The sequence below is a fragment of the Schistocerca piceifrons genome, chromosome 9, assembly GCF_021461385.2.
Source record: "Schistocerca piceifrons isolate TAMUIC-IGC-003096 chromosome 9, iqSchPice1.1, whole genome shotgun sequence".
Taxonomy (NCBI): Eukaryota; Metazoa; Arthropoda; class Insecta; order Orthoptera; family Acrididae; genus Schistocerca; species Schistocerca piceifrons.
In genome coordinates, this window is record NC_060146.1 from 204,332,827 (window position 1) to 204,353,573 (window position 20,747).

The window sequence follows — 20,747 nt, forward strand, 5'->3', positions numbered from 1 at the left end:
AATTTTTTTGTGGTTGTTCTGTACCCCATATTCTCACATTATGATGGTTCACCTTTCCATTTAAATGGAATGTTGCCTCGTCACTAAACACCAAGTGTGAAAGAAAACTGTCATCCTACATCTTGTCAAGAATGAAATTACAGAACTCCACATGTTGTCTGTCACCTTCCTGAAGAGCTTGCAGTAGGTGAATTTTCTATGGTTTCGCATGTAAACATAGATGCAACACATGCCACGTGGACGTCAGGGCACGTTGAGCTGTCGAGCTGCACGGCAAGCAGATTTCTGCGGACTACTCGTGAAACTACGTCGGATGCATTCGATATCTGTGTCAGACACTTGGGGACGGCCCGGCACTTTGTCTTTACACAAACGACGTGTTTCTCGGAATTGTTCGTGCCATTGTCTAATGCTCTGTGCTGGAGGAGGATCCACACCGTACCCAGTATGAAAGTCACGCTGAACAGTTATTACTGACCCACACTGCGCAAAACGTAGAACACAAAATGCTTTCTGTTGCCCCGTCACAATTTTTACTAGAAGTGAAGTGGGTGCACACTGCTGCTACCTAGTGGGAACCATTTTTAAACTCGAGTGTTTGCTTTTCCCAACAGTAAACTGTTCACGCACATATCTCAAGTAACATAATAGTTACGATTTGTTTAAAAATTGGATGATTGTTTTTTATACACTCTGTATTTATGTAGCAATTTGTGACATTACCTTTATACTCATTTCTTTCTCAGTCATTGTCAGTGTCTTATACTTTTGAAATTAGTCACTGGAAGCAGATTGGTGGTAATTTTGTCACTTACCTGTATCTGTGTACTGCGTATATGATTGTTTAACCTAAGCTGCTTATCAAAAAGATCAAAAAAATAATTTTGTTCGAGCTATTAGTCAATCTTTTTTTAATTCGAATATTTCGAAACATTTGTCACATAATATTCCTGTTTAGGGAGAGGGCTGCATTTTCGGCAGTTCTTTTTTTTTTTCCTGAAGAGAAAGATCTCACAGGTACTGGAGGTTCTCAGTGTTTGTTACAGTTGGAATCTGATTGTTGTTGCTAAAGTAATGATTCGGGATATTCATTGTTCTTCAGGTGCATGTCCACTAGCAAGGTACTTATAGAAGCTACTTCTATAAGTTCTTTGTGGTGGAAACACCCCCTAACAAGTCAGTCACCAAGTTCTGTGAACTTCCAGAGGTAGCTTCCAAAAGTTGGTGGAAACAGTTTCTTTCATATTAATGCAGTTGCTTACCAGGTTTTTTTCTGAAGTTTGCACACATTTTGCATAGTAACTGGCCACAGTCTGGATGTGTGAAATGAATTTACAGATCACATTGTTTCACCAATAGGAGAAGTACAAGACAAAACAGATTTCTTTAAATTTAATCTCGTGTTTCGTGTTAGTGTAAACATGAACACATTATATTTGAAATAAATACTGTTTGTGGAAATTGAAGAGTAACAAATACGTAATATATTGGTGAGTTAGCTTGAAGCATTTTTGTGTCCTGTTTTCAAATACTCGATTGTACAGTAGGCAAGTTATGTATAAAAACTTTCTCAGTCTTGTGTGCAAGTTTAAATCAGATTGGAGTCCTCCAATTCCACAAAAAATTCACCAGATGTCTTTACCCAAACATTTCTTCTTTCTTAAATTTTTGTTTTACATCACAATTGTCTTTAATAGTAACATTGCGTCAACCGTGACATGTGATGTCATGTCGTGGTAAACTTCTGTAAGTGACTCACAAAGGGACACAAGTGGAAACACCCGAGCAAGTACTTGCAGGAGTTACTTGTTAGTGGAGACACACCTCTAGAGTAACTAGGTCTTCGGAAGTCTGAGCACTCAAACCTGTTGCTGTCTATAGGTAGCTCAAGATTGCAAAGAGGGTGTTCAGAGACTTTTTGCAATATTGTGCAACTTGTTTAGGGGCCTGCATTGCTATCAGTGAAGTTAATGCCCGAATGCAGGTTCGTTTTGTATGAAAAAGACTTTAACAACAACACATTAAGTTGCAGGCAGGAACAACAAAAGACACCTACACATTAGATTTTGGCCCCTAGCCTTGTCAGAAAAGGAAACACACAGTCACATATTCATTCATTCACGACCAGCACTCCCAGAGAAGGCGGCCGTATGTGTGGGGTGTGCTTGCTCGTGTCAGTGAACGTGCGTGCGTGTTTCCTTTTCTGATGAAGGCTGTGGCCGAAAGCTAATGTTTTAGTGTCTTTCAAATGTGCAACTTAACGTGTCATCTTCACGGTAAGTAGCACTCTTAAGTAGCATTTTCCGTATGTGGTTGATGTTCCAACCTGGAGATCCAATTATTAAGTAGTAGTAGTAATAATAATAATAATAATAATAATAATAATAATAATAGTAGTAATCATCATCCATGTACTGTGTGTGTGTTTTTTGCTTTTGTTCTTTACCGATTTGTTGTTTTCCATGTAGCAAGAACAGACTGATCTGGCATCAAGCACCCTGTCAGAGGAACTGAAGGATTTGGTGTCAACTCTGGAGGTGAAGTTGGAAAGCATCGAATCGGAGATGGCACAACTGCGTGGCCAATCGGAGCAACAGTGAGCTTTCCTGAGATCTCTCACTTCACTGTGCTATACTGAACAATAATGTGAATGTGCTCAAGCCAGCCAGAGCAGCTTTCCATTCATCTTGGGACTGCGTGATAGTGGCACTGCATTGACTGTATTAACACTGATATACAGTGGAGTAAATGAGTCTGGATGTGTCACTGATATCAAGATAGTATACTTTGTACATACTAATAAAGACATGGAATTGTGATCTCTGCATTCTTTTTTCACTGTGAAATATTCTCCATATTCTTTATGAAAGGCCTGTCTCTGTAAGTGACTGGTGGAAATATGGAAGGGGACTGAAATATAAAGCTTGCACAATGCAACAGTATGTCAAATGGAAATTTTAATTATTTTGCTTTGCTATAGTTTCTCTTGACAAGGAAATCTACACACACGCCCACACACACACACACGCCAATGGCATAGTGATCATAATGCCACCCTGTTCACCAGCTGCTTGTTTGTTGAAGTGTTGTTCCTCGAGATGCTTTTGAATGCAACAAAATACTGGGATGTGCCCTTACTCTTTTAGAACTGCCAAGGCCTGGAAAGAGAGAGAAAACTTTGGGAACAGAAATGCTTCTTTATAGGAAGAAATTCACTTATACTTAATTGCTGAAAGAGCTGGGAACTGGCAACTACTGAAATTATTTAAGAATGGGCAAGAAATTATTTTCTTAGCTGATACAGCTCATCAGGTCACATTTAACAAAGAAGAATGTTGGTTCACAATGAGAGAAACTGCAAGGGAAGAGTCCTAGCTGTTTCCTAAATGACTTCATGTTCACTACTGTTTGTACCTTATATTACAATATCCAATGTAACCACTTGGAAATAATAAATGGACATTAACATAACTATTATTTCTAGCTACTGGCAGAACAGAACTTATCAAGCCCTCCAAGCCAGTGCATACCCAGTTATTATCTACAGTTATTCCTGAAACCTGCAGCATCTTTTACAGGTGCCTCAGGAAACACACAATGGAAATGCAGGAGAAGTTAAACTATATATGATAGAGGGAAACATTCCACATGGGAAAAATTTATCAAAAAACAAAGATGATGTGACTTACCAAACAAAAGCGCTGGCAGGTCGAAAGACACACAAACATACACACAAAATTCAAGCTTTCGCAACAAACTGTTGCCTCATCAGGAAAGAGGGAAGGAGAGGGAAAGACGAAAGGATGTGCGTTTTAAGGGAGAGGGTAAGGAGTCATTCCAATCCCGGGAACGGAAAGGCTTACCTTATGGGGAAAAAAGGACAGGTATACACTCGCGCGCGCGCACACACACATATATATCCATCCACACATACACAGACACAAGCAGACATATTTAGAGGCAAAGAGTTCGGGCAGAGATGTCAGTCGAGGCGGAAGTGCAGAGGCAAAGATGTTGTTGAATGACAGGTGAGGTATGAGTGGCGGCAACTTGAAATTAGCGGAGATTGAGGCCTGGTGGATAACGGGAAGAGAGGATATATTGAAGGGCAAGTTCCCATCTCCGTAGTTCGGATAGGTTGGTGTTAGTGGGAAGTATCCAGATAAACCGGACGGTGTAACACTGTCCCAAGATGTGCTGGCCGTGCACCAAGGCATGTTTAGCCACAGGGTGATCCTCATTACCAACAAACACTGTCTGCCTGTGTCCATTCATGCGAATGGACAGTTTGTTGCTGGCCATTCCCACATAGAAAGCTTCACAGTGTAGGCAGGTCAGTTGGTAACACCAACCTATCCGAACTCCGGAGATGGGAACTTGCCCTTCAATATATCCTCTCTTCCCGTTATCCACCAGGCCTCAATCTCTGCTTGTCTGTGTGTCTGTGTATGTGCGGATGGATACGTGTGTGTGCGCGCGCGAGTGTATACCTGTCCTTTTTTCCCCCCTAAGGTAAGTCTTTCCGCTCCCAGGATTGGAATGACTCCTCACCCTCTCCCTTAAAACCCACATCCTTTCATCTTCCCTCTTTCCTGATGAGGCAACAGTTTGTTGCGAAATCTTGAATTTCGTGTGTATGTTTGTGTTTGTTTGTGTGTCTATCGACCTGCCAGCACTTTCGTTCGGTAAGTCACATCATCTGTGTTTTAGATATATTATTCCCACGTGGAATGTTTCCCTCTTTATTTTTTTATATATATATAAAGTTGCATAAAGTCTTAAGTGTTTAGCAACTGCCTGTGGAGAAGATTAAATCCGACAATTGCTCTTCATAGCAAAATGTGTGGCATTTGACTGAACTTTTTTTAACAACAATGAAGCAAGGTTATTAATAAAATATAAGTTGTCAGCTGTCGGTTTTTCTGTGGAAACAAGTACTTTATTTCTTGTGTGAGGTATGATCAAAAAAATACACTTTTTTTAGCAGCTGCTGCTGAAATTACAGCCATTTGATGTAATTTGACAGATAGCCAGATCCGTTGAGACAGGCAATGTCAAGTTGCAACATGTACTCATTTGTCAGTCAGTGTCTAGAGATGCTAGAATAAGATTGTGTTTACCATGTCTGTCCTGTACCACAGATTTCAAACAATGCATGAACAATAAATTATATTTTAAGGTGCAAACAGTTTCCAAGTCATATGAGTGATTCAAGAACAGAAATGAGTTGCTAGAAGGCAAGCAACAGAAGAAAATGTTAAAAAAAAATGGGAAAAGTTGTTTGGACAAACAGGTGTATAACTATTTGAGAGGTTATCAAAGAACTGTGCATCTGGTACAAGTCGGTGCAAAGCATTTTAATCGATAATTTGCTCAATCTTTTGCATGATGAATAGAAGGAAAATTGTGTGCCAGTTTGTACAGTCTTTAAGGATCATTTACATTCAGATCCAGACTTCATATCCAAATTTGCAACTTTGAATTTGCATCTTGGGGTCATAAACAAAGACCAGAGTCCCCAGGGGAAAACCAATGAATCTCAAAATCTAATATCAAAGTCATGCACATTGCTTTTTTGATATTGAGGGCAGAGTCCAATCACAGTTTGTTCCAGGAGAAACAGCTGTAAACACAAGACTTTTACATGCTGCAACATTTGCCAAATGATGTATGAAGAAAGAGATCAGAAAAATGGGCCAGTGTCTTCCTCCTTCGCCATGACGATGTTCTGTGCCACACCTCATTTTTTATGCAAGAGGTTTTGACTGGAGAAAGTGTTAAGGTCTGTCCACATCCGCCTCAACAGATTTAAACAATGCAACTTCTGGCTTTTCCCAAAAATTAACAGAGCTTAGACGAAAACGTCTTGACACTGGTCTGAACATTGAGACAACCACAACAGAACAGGTGAATGCGCTTCCAAAAGAAGCCTTCCAGAAATGCTTTCAATCGCGGATTCTGCATTGGGATAAATGCATTGCTACCAGAGGACAGTACTTTTGAAGAAGATTAAATCAAATTTCATGTAAGCTTATTACTTAGTTTCTAATAAAATTATTCACATTTTTTTTTTAAATCTCATATTTCTGTTGCCATAGTCCGCCCTCCACAACATTGTCTCTCCATCATTTTCATTTTTTAAACTTCTCCAGAAACTCTGAGGTCAGAGTTTCACCTGTCTTGTAGTGTGTCATTTTAGTCTTATATGAATAGCATTTATTCCCCACACACAGCAACAGAATACGAACTACTGTTAGCCAGGGGAGGGAGGGAGATGGGGCAGGGGGGGATGTATTGGTTGTCGGGTGGTCAGACTACCCAAGCCTATACATGTACAATTTGTTGTTAAATTTAGCAGTAGATCTCTCTCTTTCTCTGCACCTTTTCCTTCATTAGCACAACTACTACTTCAATTTTTTTTTCATTTATTCAATCCCCCACCTAGCCTCTCATAAAACTTTGTTTTAGAATAAACTCCACCGTGACAATAACAGCCCTCCGCCCCCCCCCCCCCCCCCCCCAACCACAAGTTCCTTCTCCAACAACTGCACACACAAACCCAAGTGAAGAACAAATACATGTTGAGGGTGATATGTAAGTTTGGAGGATGCATTAAGTCCACAACAGATGAAACAAGACGACATTTCCTATGTATCAGTACTCTTTACTAAAGAATGACACAACAGAAATATACACAGTCCTCTTTCTGGTGACAATTTTCAAGAACAATCTTCAGACACAGCTGAAAAAAACATTACTCCCTTTTTATTAATATATGGAGCAGAAAAATTGCCCCCTCTGGGTATAAACAACCGTTATGTATGTACAATAATTTTTAAAATACATGATCGCTCTTATGGTATGCCAATTCATCACCAGTTACATAACATTGCTAAAACATATTATTCACGAGAACTTTGAGCACTGTGATCCATTCTCTCGTCGTTTTTTAAAAGTTATCATTTGAAAATAGAAATGAACAATGAAATTTAATAACAATACACAATATTTATAGTCATATGTATATATATTTATATAGTCATATCTTATTTGGAAGTCTATGTGTGGAATATCATTAATAATATATTAATAAAAATAACTGTACAATTGTTTATCTAAAACACACTTCACTGATAAAACAAAGGTTGTTACAAGTTAGCTTCTCTTTAATAATACTTACACATAATAATTAATATTTATATAAAAAATCATGCCCGATGTTGGTCAGTTAGGAAATGTTTTTTGAGTGTGATGTTTATGACAAAGAAATATGAACAATGCAAAATGATGGGATTTTTTACAGCATTTAAATGCAATATGACTTCAGTATGGAAAGACTACGTCTCTCCCAATTTTATTTAAATGGAAGTAAATTGTAGCTACAGGTATGGCAGAAACAATGTGCTTGCATACCAGAACTGTTCCTTCAGTAACTCATATGACTAAATTTTCACTCACCTGATTACACTTAAGTTTCATAACGACATTTACCATCAAAACACAGGCACACTAATTCTCATTTGTAAAGTTCTCTAACAGAAATGGAAAGACAACAGACAATTTGGCACTTCCTACCGGCATCTCATACAACTGCCTTTTGATTTCCTACCTTTAACTCTGAAAGTAGTTCTTTCCTACTCTTGTATACGAGGGAAATTCGCAGCATACCCTCATTCACATAACTGCACACTACATTTTATTATTAGGTCCTGCAACTGTTGCAGTGACAAAATTTACAATTTTATTTCGTTTATTTACTGAACTTCGTAAATGCCAGGTAGTTCAGGTCGACTTGTTTTTTTCCACGTTGGCCTCAACTCGTAACTTGTCACAACAAGAGCACAGTAAAAATTTTACCTGAGGTACTGGTTGACATTGAGTGAAATGCCATCACCTTATAAAAGTTCTTTCCTCTCTTTGTATGAAAGATCGTTAACACGCTTTAAATGTGCCTGCTTCAGCATACTTTAAAATTAATGACAAAGCTTTGAAACACTGATTTCTGCAGCTTTTCTTGTATGAAAATCAACCTGCCATATCTTAGAAAACATTTTGATATGCGAGAAAACAAAACAATTAGGTGTTCTTATGTGCTCCTAATACCCAATGAAAAGGTGATGTTTATGAAATTAAAGGCATTCCTTCAGTGCTGTTTGGGTGTAGAGTGATTGCCAGTTAACGAGTAAAGTCGATGCAGTTAACTTATAGAGCTATATAAAGGAAGAATAGAAAGGAACTACAGCCAATAATAGTAATTCTTACAGTGATTACATTTCTTTCATTCACAGTTGTTCATCAATTCACAATATTGCGTACAATATACATATAGAAATAAAACTTGTAAAATATGAAATTTAACATCAAAAGCATTTATAAACATTTAGAATGTAAATCAGCTACTATGTGAAATCTCTCAATTCCTCAACAGTTGAAATTTGTATCTGAAGAAAAATTTTTCCCCCGACAAAACCAGGGTTGCGAAAACTGTACACTTCATGGACTTGGTTACACTGCACACTAAATGCAAAAAGCTAAAACTATTGGTCTCTCTGATACAGTGAGAAATACTATGTAATTTTTTTCCTTCAAGTCACACAGTCAAACTTTACATGCCAATATGTTTCCTTAGTTCTGGAAATTTATAGCACCAATAAATAGTTGAGCTTCTACGATCTGTAAATGTCTTGTTACAGACTGCTACAGGCACATACAGTTTGGAATGGTTGTCTTTGGGAGAATGTATCTCATAACTTCCCAGAGTCGAGTGCTTTCTCTTCAGGGAGGTGTGGGGGAAACTAAAAGTAGGTGTCAACATACGTTGTCTAGTGTATTCATGTACATTTGTATCATTTATCACAAATGAGAAAATAAAATTCTTTAAAGTAACTAACATTTGTGTTAAAATCTCAATGCTCAATCTATGACTTACAGGTACTTAAAAAATGATATATTCATAGCACTGCTCCAAATAAAATTCTTTCCTTTTCTCCTCATATCTGTCAAAAAAAATTGGAATTGTCTGTGAAACAACTCCCATTTTCAGATACTGAAAAACACTGTGAACTTGGAGCAACGTAATGGCTTTTTATTGCTCTTGGAGTGGAGGTGATGTAACTTTTCTGAAATGAAAGAGTTGACAGAAATTATGTACAGTGGACTGACAGGGTATTTAACGTGTGCACTTGATAATATAATTTTTCTCCTTAGAGCTCCAGTTGCAGCAATGCTATCTGTCAGTCGTGTTAATGTCACACTGCAGTGAAACTTACAGCTAATGAGGGGGAAGGGGTATAATTAATATAAGAAATACAGATTTTTTTTTAAAAAAAAAAGACTGTACACCATTTAAACAATATACATATGTAATACTAATAGCAATGTATGTCCATTCCTTAATGAAAACAGTGTGCTCTTCAGCATAACCTTTATGGACTCCCAGCCTACAACTTCGTCACATTTTCTGTACAAAGTATCAGTGTGATGGGTTTCACCACAATGCACGAGAGCCTTACATCCATAAACAACAACAAAGATTTGTGCCTTTGGAAGGTGAAGGCACTATACGATTTTTATAGTAAAAGTATGTCACGCACCTTGCCCATTCTACCAGACACGAGTTCCTAACTTGCAAGAACATTTACTGTGTCCATTTTCTGACCAGAGATTTTAGTCCATTGCATAGCACCTTTAGCCTAACGTAATATTTCACCTGTAAAGGATGAGTTGGAACTTCCCTGTCTCATGACAATGCAGCCTTCTGAACAGTATTGCTGATGTCTGTTGTCAGGCTTTGTTGCCAATGTTGTGGGTCACACAGGAGTGCCTGCAATAAAAACAGTGTTTTAATTAAGTATATTTTCAAAACTGTGTTCAAAGTACTTACGGTCATCATATATTGACTTTTTGAAAGGTATTATGCCTGGTAAAATATTACTTTACAATGTAAATATATTAGAAAAGTAGAGTAACGGATTTGAATTCATTTCATGCAGGAAAGAGCACAGTATACATTATCTCATCACATAGTAAAATACTTTGTACACCAGACAACAGCAGAAATCACTGCGCCGTTTAATCATCAGGAAGCATTTTAAAAATTATTACTCTTCAACTTTCATAGTCTATTTAAAATTTAGATGCCTGAGGATAACTTAATAATTGAAATGGACTGTATTTGAACTCTTAGATCACTTAATCCTAAAATTTATGATTGCATTTGGTACAAATTTGCAGTTCCTGCCAATCTGTTACTGTCATTTTGCACGTGACTTTCCATTGAAGGCCTTATAATTCTAATTAACTAGTGCATAAATTATGACTCTTTCAATAAAACATGTAGTAGTAAAATTTACAACGGCTTAGTAACACTGTAACAGCCCCTCCCTCCCTCCCCCTAGTTTTCTAGGATGAAAGGAAAACACCTGACAAACTACTTTAACTGGGTTGCTACACAGATATTACATCTAAAATTATTATAAATTTGACTTTAATATTTTCTACAAATGTATTTGAAAGTTCATAGTAATGCTAAAGTAGGCACGGTAGATAACTGTGACTGGTTACCAATAATTTAACATGTGGTTATGAAGTAATACTTGTAACAACAAAAATGAAAATATCACTACAGCCCGTAACAGGTATAAACCAAAAACGATTGCAATTAACAAATAATATGTTCAGCTTCAACAGATTACAGGAAATGCAAGAGAACTCTTGAAATGGCAACCCAGTGCGTGTGAAAGTTCTTCCAAACACTTCACTTTTTTCATAAATCTGAGATCAGTTGGGACCACTCCAATCAATTCTAAAACAATTGCTTCAGATGGAATCTCCTTTACAAATCAGAACCTAAAATTCTACATAAAATAGTTCGTTCTAATGTAACATAATGGACGCTTTCCGCAACTATGTAAAATTAATTGAAATTGTTCCCTGTCCATATCTATCTTTTTACTTGTGTTTAATAATGGTATGCCAAAGATAGATTGATGCAAAAGATATCACGACATACAGGAAACAATGACAGATAGGCACAATAAAAAAGACTGCTAAAATATTAAAGCTGTTTCTACAATGAAAACACACACACACACACACACACACACACACACAGTGTGCTGGAGCCTAACTACCAGCAATAATAGCAATGTATACTTAATTAATCCCAGCTTTCAAGTTGAAGTACATATGGCAGCCATATATTGACTTTTCAAAAGGCACTGTGCCTAGCAAAATATTGCTTTACAATGTAAGTCATAGCAGGTGCCATAAATGTGGAGTAACTGGGACTGACACAGGCTCCAGTGCTCTGAGGCAGTGACTGTGTGTGTGTGTGTGTGTGTGTGTGTGTGTGTGTGTGTGTGTGTGTGTTGTTCTACTGCACAAGAAAAACTTTGTCTGAAAGCTGCAATATTTCAGCAGTCTCCATTATGCTGTCTGTAACTCAATACCCCCTCTATGTGGTGAGTAACAATCTATCCTTTTCAAATTATTGTTATTCCATTTGGACTTCCCACTGCTTGGTTTTTCTTATATTTATTTTACCTGTTCTTTCATATGGTTTAAGGCTTTGCACTCAGTTTCTCTTTTAGAATTTACCCCTAGCCTGACTAACATATATTGGAAGACAAATCATTTGTATGCACTGAATTATCTGCATAATTAGCCTTCAGCCAAGATTAAAATAACATGATAGTAATCTGATTCATGAGGCATGTTGTACTCGTGACAGGGCCCGTTTGATGTAATGGGTATGATGATATAAGCCACTAGAATAATGGTGGCAGCCTCAGTGGAAGGGGGGAAAGGGGGGGGGGGGCAGTTGCAGTGAAAGTCTTGGCACAAAAGTAGCTGGCATACAATTTGACAGCTACAAATGTGCAGGTTTTCAAGATGGCGCTGTACTGATTTTTGCCTAGGGTGAAGGTGGCAACGTTGAGGCAGACAAAGATTTCGGTGTTTATACTCGTGTTATTGTTTTAGTACTGAACAATAATAAACAAACATTTTGAAGTTTTTGTTTGTTTATAAAGCTGAGATCATCATGAGCTGCAGACCTACAACAGCGGTATGCGCCTGCACACACCAAAAAGACCTCCAGTGTTTCACAGTGTAATTACAAACAAGGAAAGACAGAAAGAAATACTTTTATTTGTGAGCAACAGACACCATGCCATTTTACGTTAGTCGCTTTTAAAAATATGGCCAGTAAATGGTATCCTCCACTGATCACACATTGACAGAGCCTTGCCCGTAAGTTGTCTGCAACGCTTTGCGACATTTGCGGTAGATTGGCAGCCACTTCTTGATGTTTGTACACTCGGGCCTTTAAGTGTCCCCAAAGAAAAAAAAAATCACTTGACGATAAATCAGGTGACCACAGGGGGGGCAGGCAATGTATCATTGCGAAAAGAGATGTCGAGGAAATGACTCAAAATTTGTAGAGGATGTCGAGAAGTGTGAGCTGCGGCTCCATCTCGGAACCAGACTTCTTACTCTTCCCGGTCCCCGACAAACTGGTTCAAATTCAATTTATTCCACTGTAAATTTGTCTCAATATATGAGAGCTGCTTTCCTGAAACTTTACCCAAAAAAGCCATTACAAAGTCAAATCAGCCATGGATTACTAAGGGAATTAAGATATGTTGTAAGAAGAAGCGGGAAATACATGTACAGGCCAGAATAAGTCAGAATCCAACAGTACTTGCTTACTACAAAAGATACTGTAATATTTTAAGGAAAGTCGTTAAGAAGTCAAGAAGCTTACGTGTTGTGACAGAAATTAATAATGTGGATAATAAGATTAAAACTACGTGGAATATTGTCAAACGGGAGACGGGGCAGCCTGACAGCGCACAGCAAACAATAGCAATAAAGCAAAATTATGATGAAGTGAGAGATAATTCACTAGTTGCAAGTATTTTTAACAATCACTTTCTGAGTGTAGCAGCAAAAATAGGATTAAAGGATTCAGTTGAAAAAAAAAAAGGGTCATTCCCCAGGACTTTAGGCCTTCCCCTGCTGAAATTAAGGGAATTATAAATATACTGAAAAACAACAGCTCATGTGGTGTTGATGGAATCTCTAACAGAATTTTGAAGTGTTGTTCTAATTTAATAAGTGGAGTCTCTAGTGATATATGTAATGCTTCACTGGCACAGGGAATTTTTCCAAACAGATTGAAATACTTAATTCCCAAACCTCTTCATAAGAAAGGGGACAAGAGTGACTTAAATAATTATAGACCAATCTCACTGCTGACTTCATTTTCTAAAATATTCGAACAAGTTGTGTATTCAAGAGTAGTCTCACATTTAAGTGAAAATAATTTACTCAGCATCAAATAGTATAAGCCCTAAATAACAAATTATCACCAGTTGGTATTTTTTTGTGATCTTTCCAAGGCATTAGACTGAATGGATCACGTTACACTCTTAGAAAAACTCAGGTTTTATGGTATAGAAGGCTACACATACAGCAGGTTTGAATCACACTTAACAAACAGAAAGCAAAAAGTTGTGCTGAATAACTCCAATAATGTTGGGAGGATGGTAAATTCTAGTGAATAGGGAGTTACCACAAAGGGAGTCCCACAGGGTTCAATTTTGGGTCATGTGTTGTTTCTTATTCATGCGAATGACCTCTCACTTAACGTTCAGCAAGCAGCACTAGTACTTTTTGCAGATGACACAAGTGTTAAAATAAATCCCATTCCAGAAAAAGTAGATGAAGATATTGTTAAGGATGTCTTTCAAAGAATTATTAAGTGGTTCTCAGAAAATGCACTCTCCCTTAATTTTGAAAAAGCTCACTATTCCAGTTCTGTACACCGAATAGAGTCATACCGACAATTGATGTAGCATATGAACAGGGCTCAGTTAACAGGGTAGATTTCTCGTAATTTTTGGGTGTTGACATTGATGACAACTTGAACTGGAAGAAGCATATGACTGAGCTTCTCAAACAAGTTCAGCTCCTTTTGCTCTTTGCATAATCGCTGGTCTTGGTAATAAACAGATCAGCCTCCTAATGTACTTTGATTATTTCTACTCAATAATGTCTTATGGAATAGTTTTATGGGCTAACTCACCACTTAGCCATAAAGTACTGATTGCACAAAAGAGAGCAGTGAGGATAATTAGTGGTGTTCACCCAAGGACGTCATGTAGGCACCTATTCAAGGAGTTAGGTATTTTAAGTGCACCATCAGAGTACATATATTCGCGAATGAAATTAGTTATAAATAATCAATCTCAATTTGCAAACAACAGTGATGTTCATACGTACAACACTAGAGGGAAAAATTACCTTTACTATCTGTTATTGAAGCTGTCAGTTGTTCAAAAAGGAGTACATTATTCAGCAACAAAAATCTTTGATCATTTGCCCAACAACATAATGTGTCTAGCAGGTAGCAGATAAAGTTGTTCCACATCATATCGATAAAATAATCATGAAAATGATCTACGAAACATGACATTACTAAACTAAACTGAACAACTTAGGTCAGAGGAATGTCTCCATCATCTGACAGTAGCCATTCGAGTTACTGATTACAATTTTGCCGTCTCCTTCAAAAAAATACAGATCCCACACTGAAGTCAGCAGTTGCACAGCAAACTGTCACATGACAGCTGTGAAGTAGTCATTGCTGAACTTCCCAAGGTTTCCAGCTGCCTGGCAACATAAATTTTGTTGATTTACAGTATGTGACAAGTGGAAGAGGGCTTCGTCAGAAAAAATCAAAACAGCATCACGGAGCATATTTTAAAGAATTTCCTCACACACAGCTATGCTTGTTTGAAAAACTCTCTCACCTAATTCCTGGGTAACTGTCATTTTGTATGGGAACATGTGAATTTCATTGTGCAGGATTCTTCTTACACTCCTTTTAAGACAATCCTAGCTTGGTTCAGGACCTGATGATGCTCTACACTTTGATAGCCAAACTCAAATATTTTTCAATTTTGAACAGAATTGTATTGACAAAGTTCAAACCAAATGCAAAATGCTCAGTGAGTATTAATTACAGAACCACAATTACAAATATACTCCTCCACAAGAAACACCAAATACTCACCTAGCCGAGCCATTGTGCTGACTAAAAATGGCACGTCACCACCATCAGTCGATACCCTACACATACGGCAGCTTCTCCAAACGTGGAAGGTCTTTTTGCTGGATCCTCCATAACCGTGGCTGTTGTGGATCTCAGGTTCTACATTATTAGTGACTTCTTGTATTCGTGCTGTTTCTAGTGTAACCTACAGGCAGCAGTTTACCTGACGACCAAAACTTGAAAAGTTTTTGCTTCATTCTCAGCAGCTTTATTAAAAATGAAATGAGTCTTTTTGTTATAGCAGCTTAGCTACTCAGCCAATATTGTGCTGTGGAATACAAGGTGGTCCTTGAGAGTAGCTCCTCTTAATCACCTCCAAGTGTGTGAATCGACACTTGTCTAATATACCATATTTACGCGAGTACAAGGTGACCGTGTATCTTCTTCTTTTTTTTATTTTTTAAGGAGCTACTTGAGAAAAGTTTTAAAATATTCTGTTTTGTTGACATAAATTATATGCCCAAAACAGTTAACATTATAGCTGCTCCAAACTGAAGCCATTTACTGATAGTTAACATTTTTATAATAAAAGGAGAAATAAAATAAGAAATGGCTTACATTAATTTTTGTCTTTGCCTTTTTTTTTTTTAATGAGAGCAGTGAAATATATAATCCTGTCATCACAAATATTTGACTGTTTCTTCCAAATATGTTGCAATTTTTGAGGTTGCGGTTACGGTGGTGTGTGAGAAGACAGCTGTCTTTTTTTTTGAACATACAGCAAATTTCACATCTACATTGACATGAAAATGTCACACTGTTCCTCCCTCTCCTGCTTCCAAATGTGTCATCTGCCGCTGTCTCTCATCGGCTACATAGAACCAGCAGATGACATGAGCTCTTTCGGTGAGCATCGACAGTGTTGCTGCACAAAATACCGAAGTGCACCACTGACCTCTATCTAGGCTTTTATTGTCTCCCACAGAAATGTACACTATTCTTGTGTGTTTGTCCAGTTTTAAAGTCTGTTCAATTCCGACCACAAACTGATTCCGTCTCAACTGAGCTGATGCCACTGTTCGCCCCTCCGACACTTACAAGTTCCTCAAAATAAATCTGCACATGACCTCAGTTGGTTGTCAAATCTTCATCTGTTAAATGTAATGCGCTCGTATTTTAATCTATTACACAACATAAAAACATTGACCTAAGCAGCAATAGTTTAGTAAGACAACCCTGTGCTTTTCAAATGACGAGTTTGGGGCTTTTCACATACCCCACTGGAAAAAAAAAATGAATGAATGAATGAGTGTGTGTGTGTGTGTGTGGGGGGGGGGGGGGGTTAGGGGCATAATAATTCCTCGAATATGTCTACAAAGAGAATCGAGTCGTATTGTAGAGCTCCACAGCCCAAGGCATTTTGTCAGAAATATAACTAATTTCATACATCCTCAGATCCATGTGTAAATATCAGGAAAGCACTGAATCCTGGTAGGCCTGAGAAATTAAACAACATAAATCACTGATCTTCAAAACACACTTATAGACCAGACATTCTTCATGAATACTGCAAAGGACTTTCTTTACCTCTTAGTGTCATAAGTTAGTGATTACAGTACGCTTATGTCGTATTGTCGCTGCAGGAAGGGAGCACCTGTGCAATGAGAGTTTGGACCGCTGCTGTCAGATTGTGAGATTGGAGGCAGAGACAGATTTCTGGAGCTTCAAATATGGAATAAAAAGTGTCTGGTCTGGCTCATATCTAGCAGCTAGTAGGAGGATAGAAGGTCACTAGAATTTTGCTAGGCTTGACACGCTCGTGGAGAATGTAAAGGCATTGTGTGAGGATTCTAAATGTAAAAATTGAGTGCTCACAGTAAAAGGAGCAGCAAATCTTACATGAGCACGGTTTTGGTGCATTGTGATTATGGGTGAACAGAGCTGTAAGTTACGTAAACAGAGTTGGATGGATTGGTGTTTGCAGCAAATAGGAAGTAACGTAGAGGTAATCCCTGTGGTTTTCAATGTGAGTGGATTAACATTAGTTGTAATAGATTGTTAACATACTTGCCAGGAATAGCTGCTTCTGCACGGTAATGTGACTTATTCCACATCTTTAAAGACTTCATTTCATTATGGGATTTACAGAACAAATGTGTACAAAAGAAAGAAAGAGTGCGTATAATTGTACGAAGTGGGAATACGCTTACTCTGACTGTGGGGGCTCCATCAGCAGTAATAAGTGAAGCAGAACTTAAATGCGAGAGGCACCTGGAACCAAAGATGAACGTATGTTAATTGCAAAAATAACATCTGAAATATTGTCGTGTTACGCAAAGTAATTATTCAAATCACTGCCGTAACATTCTAAAGGCTTGAACAGTAACAAAGTAGACTGACTTTGGAAGAATAATGGTGGCGATTCTGAGTGGGGATTCTTAAACTGTGAGCAGCAGATTATAGGAGCAGTTTTTACTGTAACTCGACAGTTGTCATTTGTACGAGTAAATCCTACCCGACAAAGAGTAACCAAACACTTCTGCTGAAGAATATTACGAATGCTGTAGCAGGAGAGGCAAGTTGTAACACAGGTACACAGAATATGGGCACAGGTCAGGAAAGGATTTTATATCCTGTCGATGACAATGTCGTTACAAGATGGAAGCTTAGCTCGGTGGGGGAGAAAATCAGCCGTTCTCTTTCAAAGACACCATCCTTCCAGGCCCTTGCCTCGAGTAATTTAGAAACCTCAGAAAAAACCAAAATTTGGTTTGCCGTAAGGGGATGTGAAGCACTGTCTTTTCACTGAGTCTCCCCTGGGCACCTGTTGGTTAACCGTTAAGTACTGCACACTTGTTTATCAGAATCCTCAGATTGTAGGAACAAATGCAGTATGCAGCTTATGTAAGGGGCATTCAAAAAGAAATGAGCCGGAGGCATAATTACAGAAACCTAATACTCATATGTTAGAAGTATTGACACTGGCTGTTGAGACACTCATCCTACTGTGACACGAGGCAGTGAATGACTCTCCTGTAAAATTCCCGAGGATGCGATGTTAACCAGTTCAGAACGCACAGCTGGACGTCGTCGTCTTCCGAGGTGAATCGTAGAGGTTATGCTGTCGCTCTACTTTGACCAAGATGGCCCCCTTCTAATTCACTTCCTGCAGCACAGGACAACAGTGAATGGCAAGTGATCAAATCAAAACGACCGGGCAATCTCACCCGCAGGGTCATTCTGCTCCACGGCAATGTAAAGCCTTACACGATCGTCACAATCGTGGCACTCCTGCAGAAACTCAAATGGTAAGTTCTTGGCCACCCTCCGTACAGTCCGGACCTCTCTCCCTGTGATTAGGCCATTTTTGGTCCCCTTAAAAAGGCTCTGAGGGGCAAACGATTCACCTCGGACAACGATGTCCAGCTGTTCGTGAGGGGGGGGGGGGGGGGGGGCTGGAATGTGTCATGTCACGAACAACACCCCCTACCCCAAATGACAATTTAGTGAAACCATTATATATAAAAATATAAACAATATGCGTGCATATATTTCAGCCAATGTCTGTGCTGTGTCTACCAGTGAGACACAGCCAGGGCAAAAGTGCCACAGGCACAAAAATGCAAGCTGGTGCCAGGGCTGTAGAGACTCGTCAGTTGCGCAAGTTTAACCGGCACCACGAGCGGCACCGAGGACGAAGGTACCGACTTTGCCTCGGCCAATTGCCAGCCGTGTACAATCTGCCGATAACTGGATGACAACGGACAGAAGCCTACACAGAAGATAGAAGAGCAGCTCTCGCCCAGTCGGTTACAGATCATTGTCTGAGGGTGAGAGATAGGAAACATTGTTTAGAACTGAACAGACAGCTGTTGTAAATGGCATTTGCTGTGTACTGTTAAGTTTATCTACAATTATTTGTTCTTAGCCATTGAGGGTCTTTGTTTGTGTTTTATTACAAGTAGTGTTGCAGACTTCCTTATTCAACTAGTCACAAAGATAAGTAAACTTTTTTAATTCATTTGTGTGACTTTGTTACTAATTTGTTGAAGTATTGTAGAACCTTTGTTCTCCTATCCTGTTACCCAACCCTTGGGACAGCTGTGTGATAGTGGCAGTGAGAAATTGTCTTAGCGGTGTACTGCACAAGAAGCAGTTTCGAGAACTCACAAACTCGGCCTACTGTAACGATAGGGGCAGCTCAGCCTCCACAGCAGTAGCGATGAGACCTTTACAAAACTGGCAACGAAGGTTTACAAAAGTCTGTAGATTAATAAAGTAGAACGAAAACTGTGCACCCCGAAAATAACGAGCAATTTTTCGAAAATTATAAGCAGGACATCGAGTAAGATAAGACAGAAAGGGAAAGGGCCTCCACTTAGAAAAAATTTTGTCTGACTTTCCCATAAGTTGGCAGGATCTATTGACTGAAAAAATGTTCCCCATTATTCACAAGCCTGTGTAGTTCCACGTGCAGACCAGTGTTTGCAATCATAGTGCCAAGTGAAATGCTGACTTGCACACTTTGATGGTGAAAATTGTGCTGCTGAAAGATTGTTGCTATTGTAGTTCTTAAGTCAATTGCTTGACATCTAAATTTCAATGTTTTGCTCAAATGATATTCAATTTATGTATTGCAGTTACATTACAGTGATGTTCTAGGCACTGATCTAAATAAATTATTATACGAAAAGAGGTTGTTATGTTATTAAAATGATAGGCATATGTGTCATATTCGAGGGGGGAGGAGGGTTTACAGCCACTAACAAAGCGTGACAAGCCTCTCTTCAGAACCAAACCCTGATCTATGCCTGTAGGGGTCTCAGGTGTGCCCAACAGAGAAGCAATCACCAAAACTCACAAAGCTGACACGGTCCAGGAAGAAACTATTTGTTTTTGCTTTTAACCGTATGCCATTTCATTCGACGGCTGTGACCGCACCTGGCAGCTGACGCTCAGGACCCCTTGACCCAGGCAGCGGGCACCCACTGCGGCTCCCGCTCCAGGCTGTTGATCTCTGAGAGCAGCTGCTGGAAGGCACGGTCCGTGTCGTTGTTGATGATGATCAAGTCGAACAGGTGGCCGTACTTGTCCTCCATTTCACGTGCTTTCTCAATTATGTCCTTCAGTTCCTCCTCCTGTATCAGAGGAAGCAACTATAAGTTAGTTAGTTAGTTTATTTATTTACTTAATTTTTGTTCAGTTTGATATGTATATCAGCAGAAAATTACAGTCTGTCATAACAAATCTATAGACAATCTATTAAAAATAAAAATGTCCTCTTGGAACTGTAAATTTCTAGAATGAAAATAATACTAATCACATACCTTAAACAAATTTACTTTGTATTAGAAAGGCAAAGATGTCAGCTTCTGCTGAAAAGAAACATTTTAGCATTTCCCTTAAGTGATTTGGGGAAAACTATGGAAACCCACCCCAATTGAGATGGCCGGATCAGGTAAACAAACGTTGTACTTCCATTATAACTTTCAGGCCGAGAGGCTGTGGTCAATATATAAAGCTATTCTCAGACATTTCATCTCCAATAACTCTCTAATGAATAATAATAATAATAATAATAATAATAATAATAATAATAAAAAGGGGCGTCATCAAAGCCTTGATGTACAGAGCTTATAGAACTTGTGAACCGGTTGATTTACGAGGTGAGCTGATCGCGTATGGCGGC

The 20,747-nt window shown here is 38.6% G+C and overlaps 2 protein-coding genes across 2 annotated transcripts in view; one reads left to right on the forward strand and one right to left on the reverse strand.

The window, feature by feature from the left end:
- Positions 1–2,819, forward strand: part of LOC124717256 (tetratricopeptide repeat protein 27) — a 150,342-nt gene extending 147,523 nt beyond the window's left edge. The window contains exon 16 of the mRNA XM_047244058.1: positions 2,469–2,819. Within this exon, the coding sequence (XP_047100014.1) occupies positions 2,469–2,600 (132 nt within the window). The 3' untranslated portion in view covers positions 2,601–2,819. The remainder of the gene's footprint in view (positions 1–2,468) is intronic.
- Positions 2,820–8,258: 5,439 nt separating this feature from the next.
- Positions 8,259–20,747, reverse strand: part of LOC124717377 (protein PALS1-like) — a 550,527-nt gene continuing 538,038 nt past the window's right edge. The window contains exons 13-14 of the mRNA XM_047244219.1: positions 20,000–20,196; positions 8,259–9,823 (exon numbers count right to left, since the gene is read on the reverse strand). Coding sequence (XP_047100175.1) covers positions 20,014–20,196 — 183 coding nt within the window. The 3' untranslated portion in view covers positions 8,259–9,823; positions 20,000–20,013. The remainder of the gene's footprint in view (positions 9,824–19,999; positions 20,197–20,747) is intronic.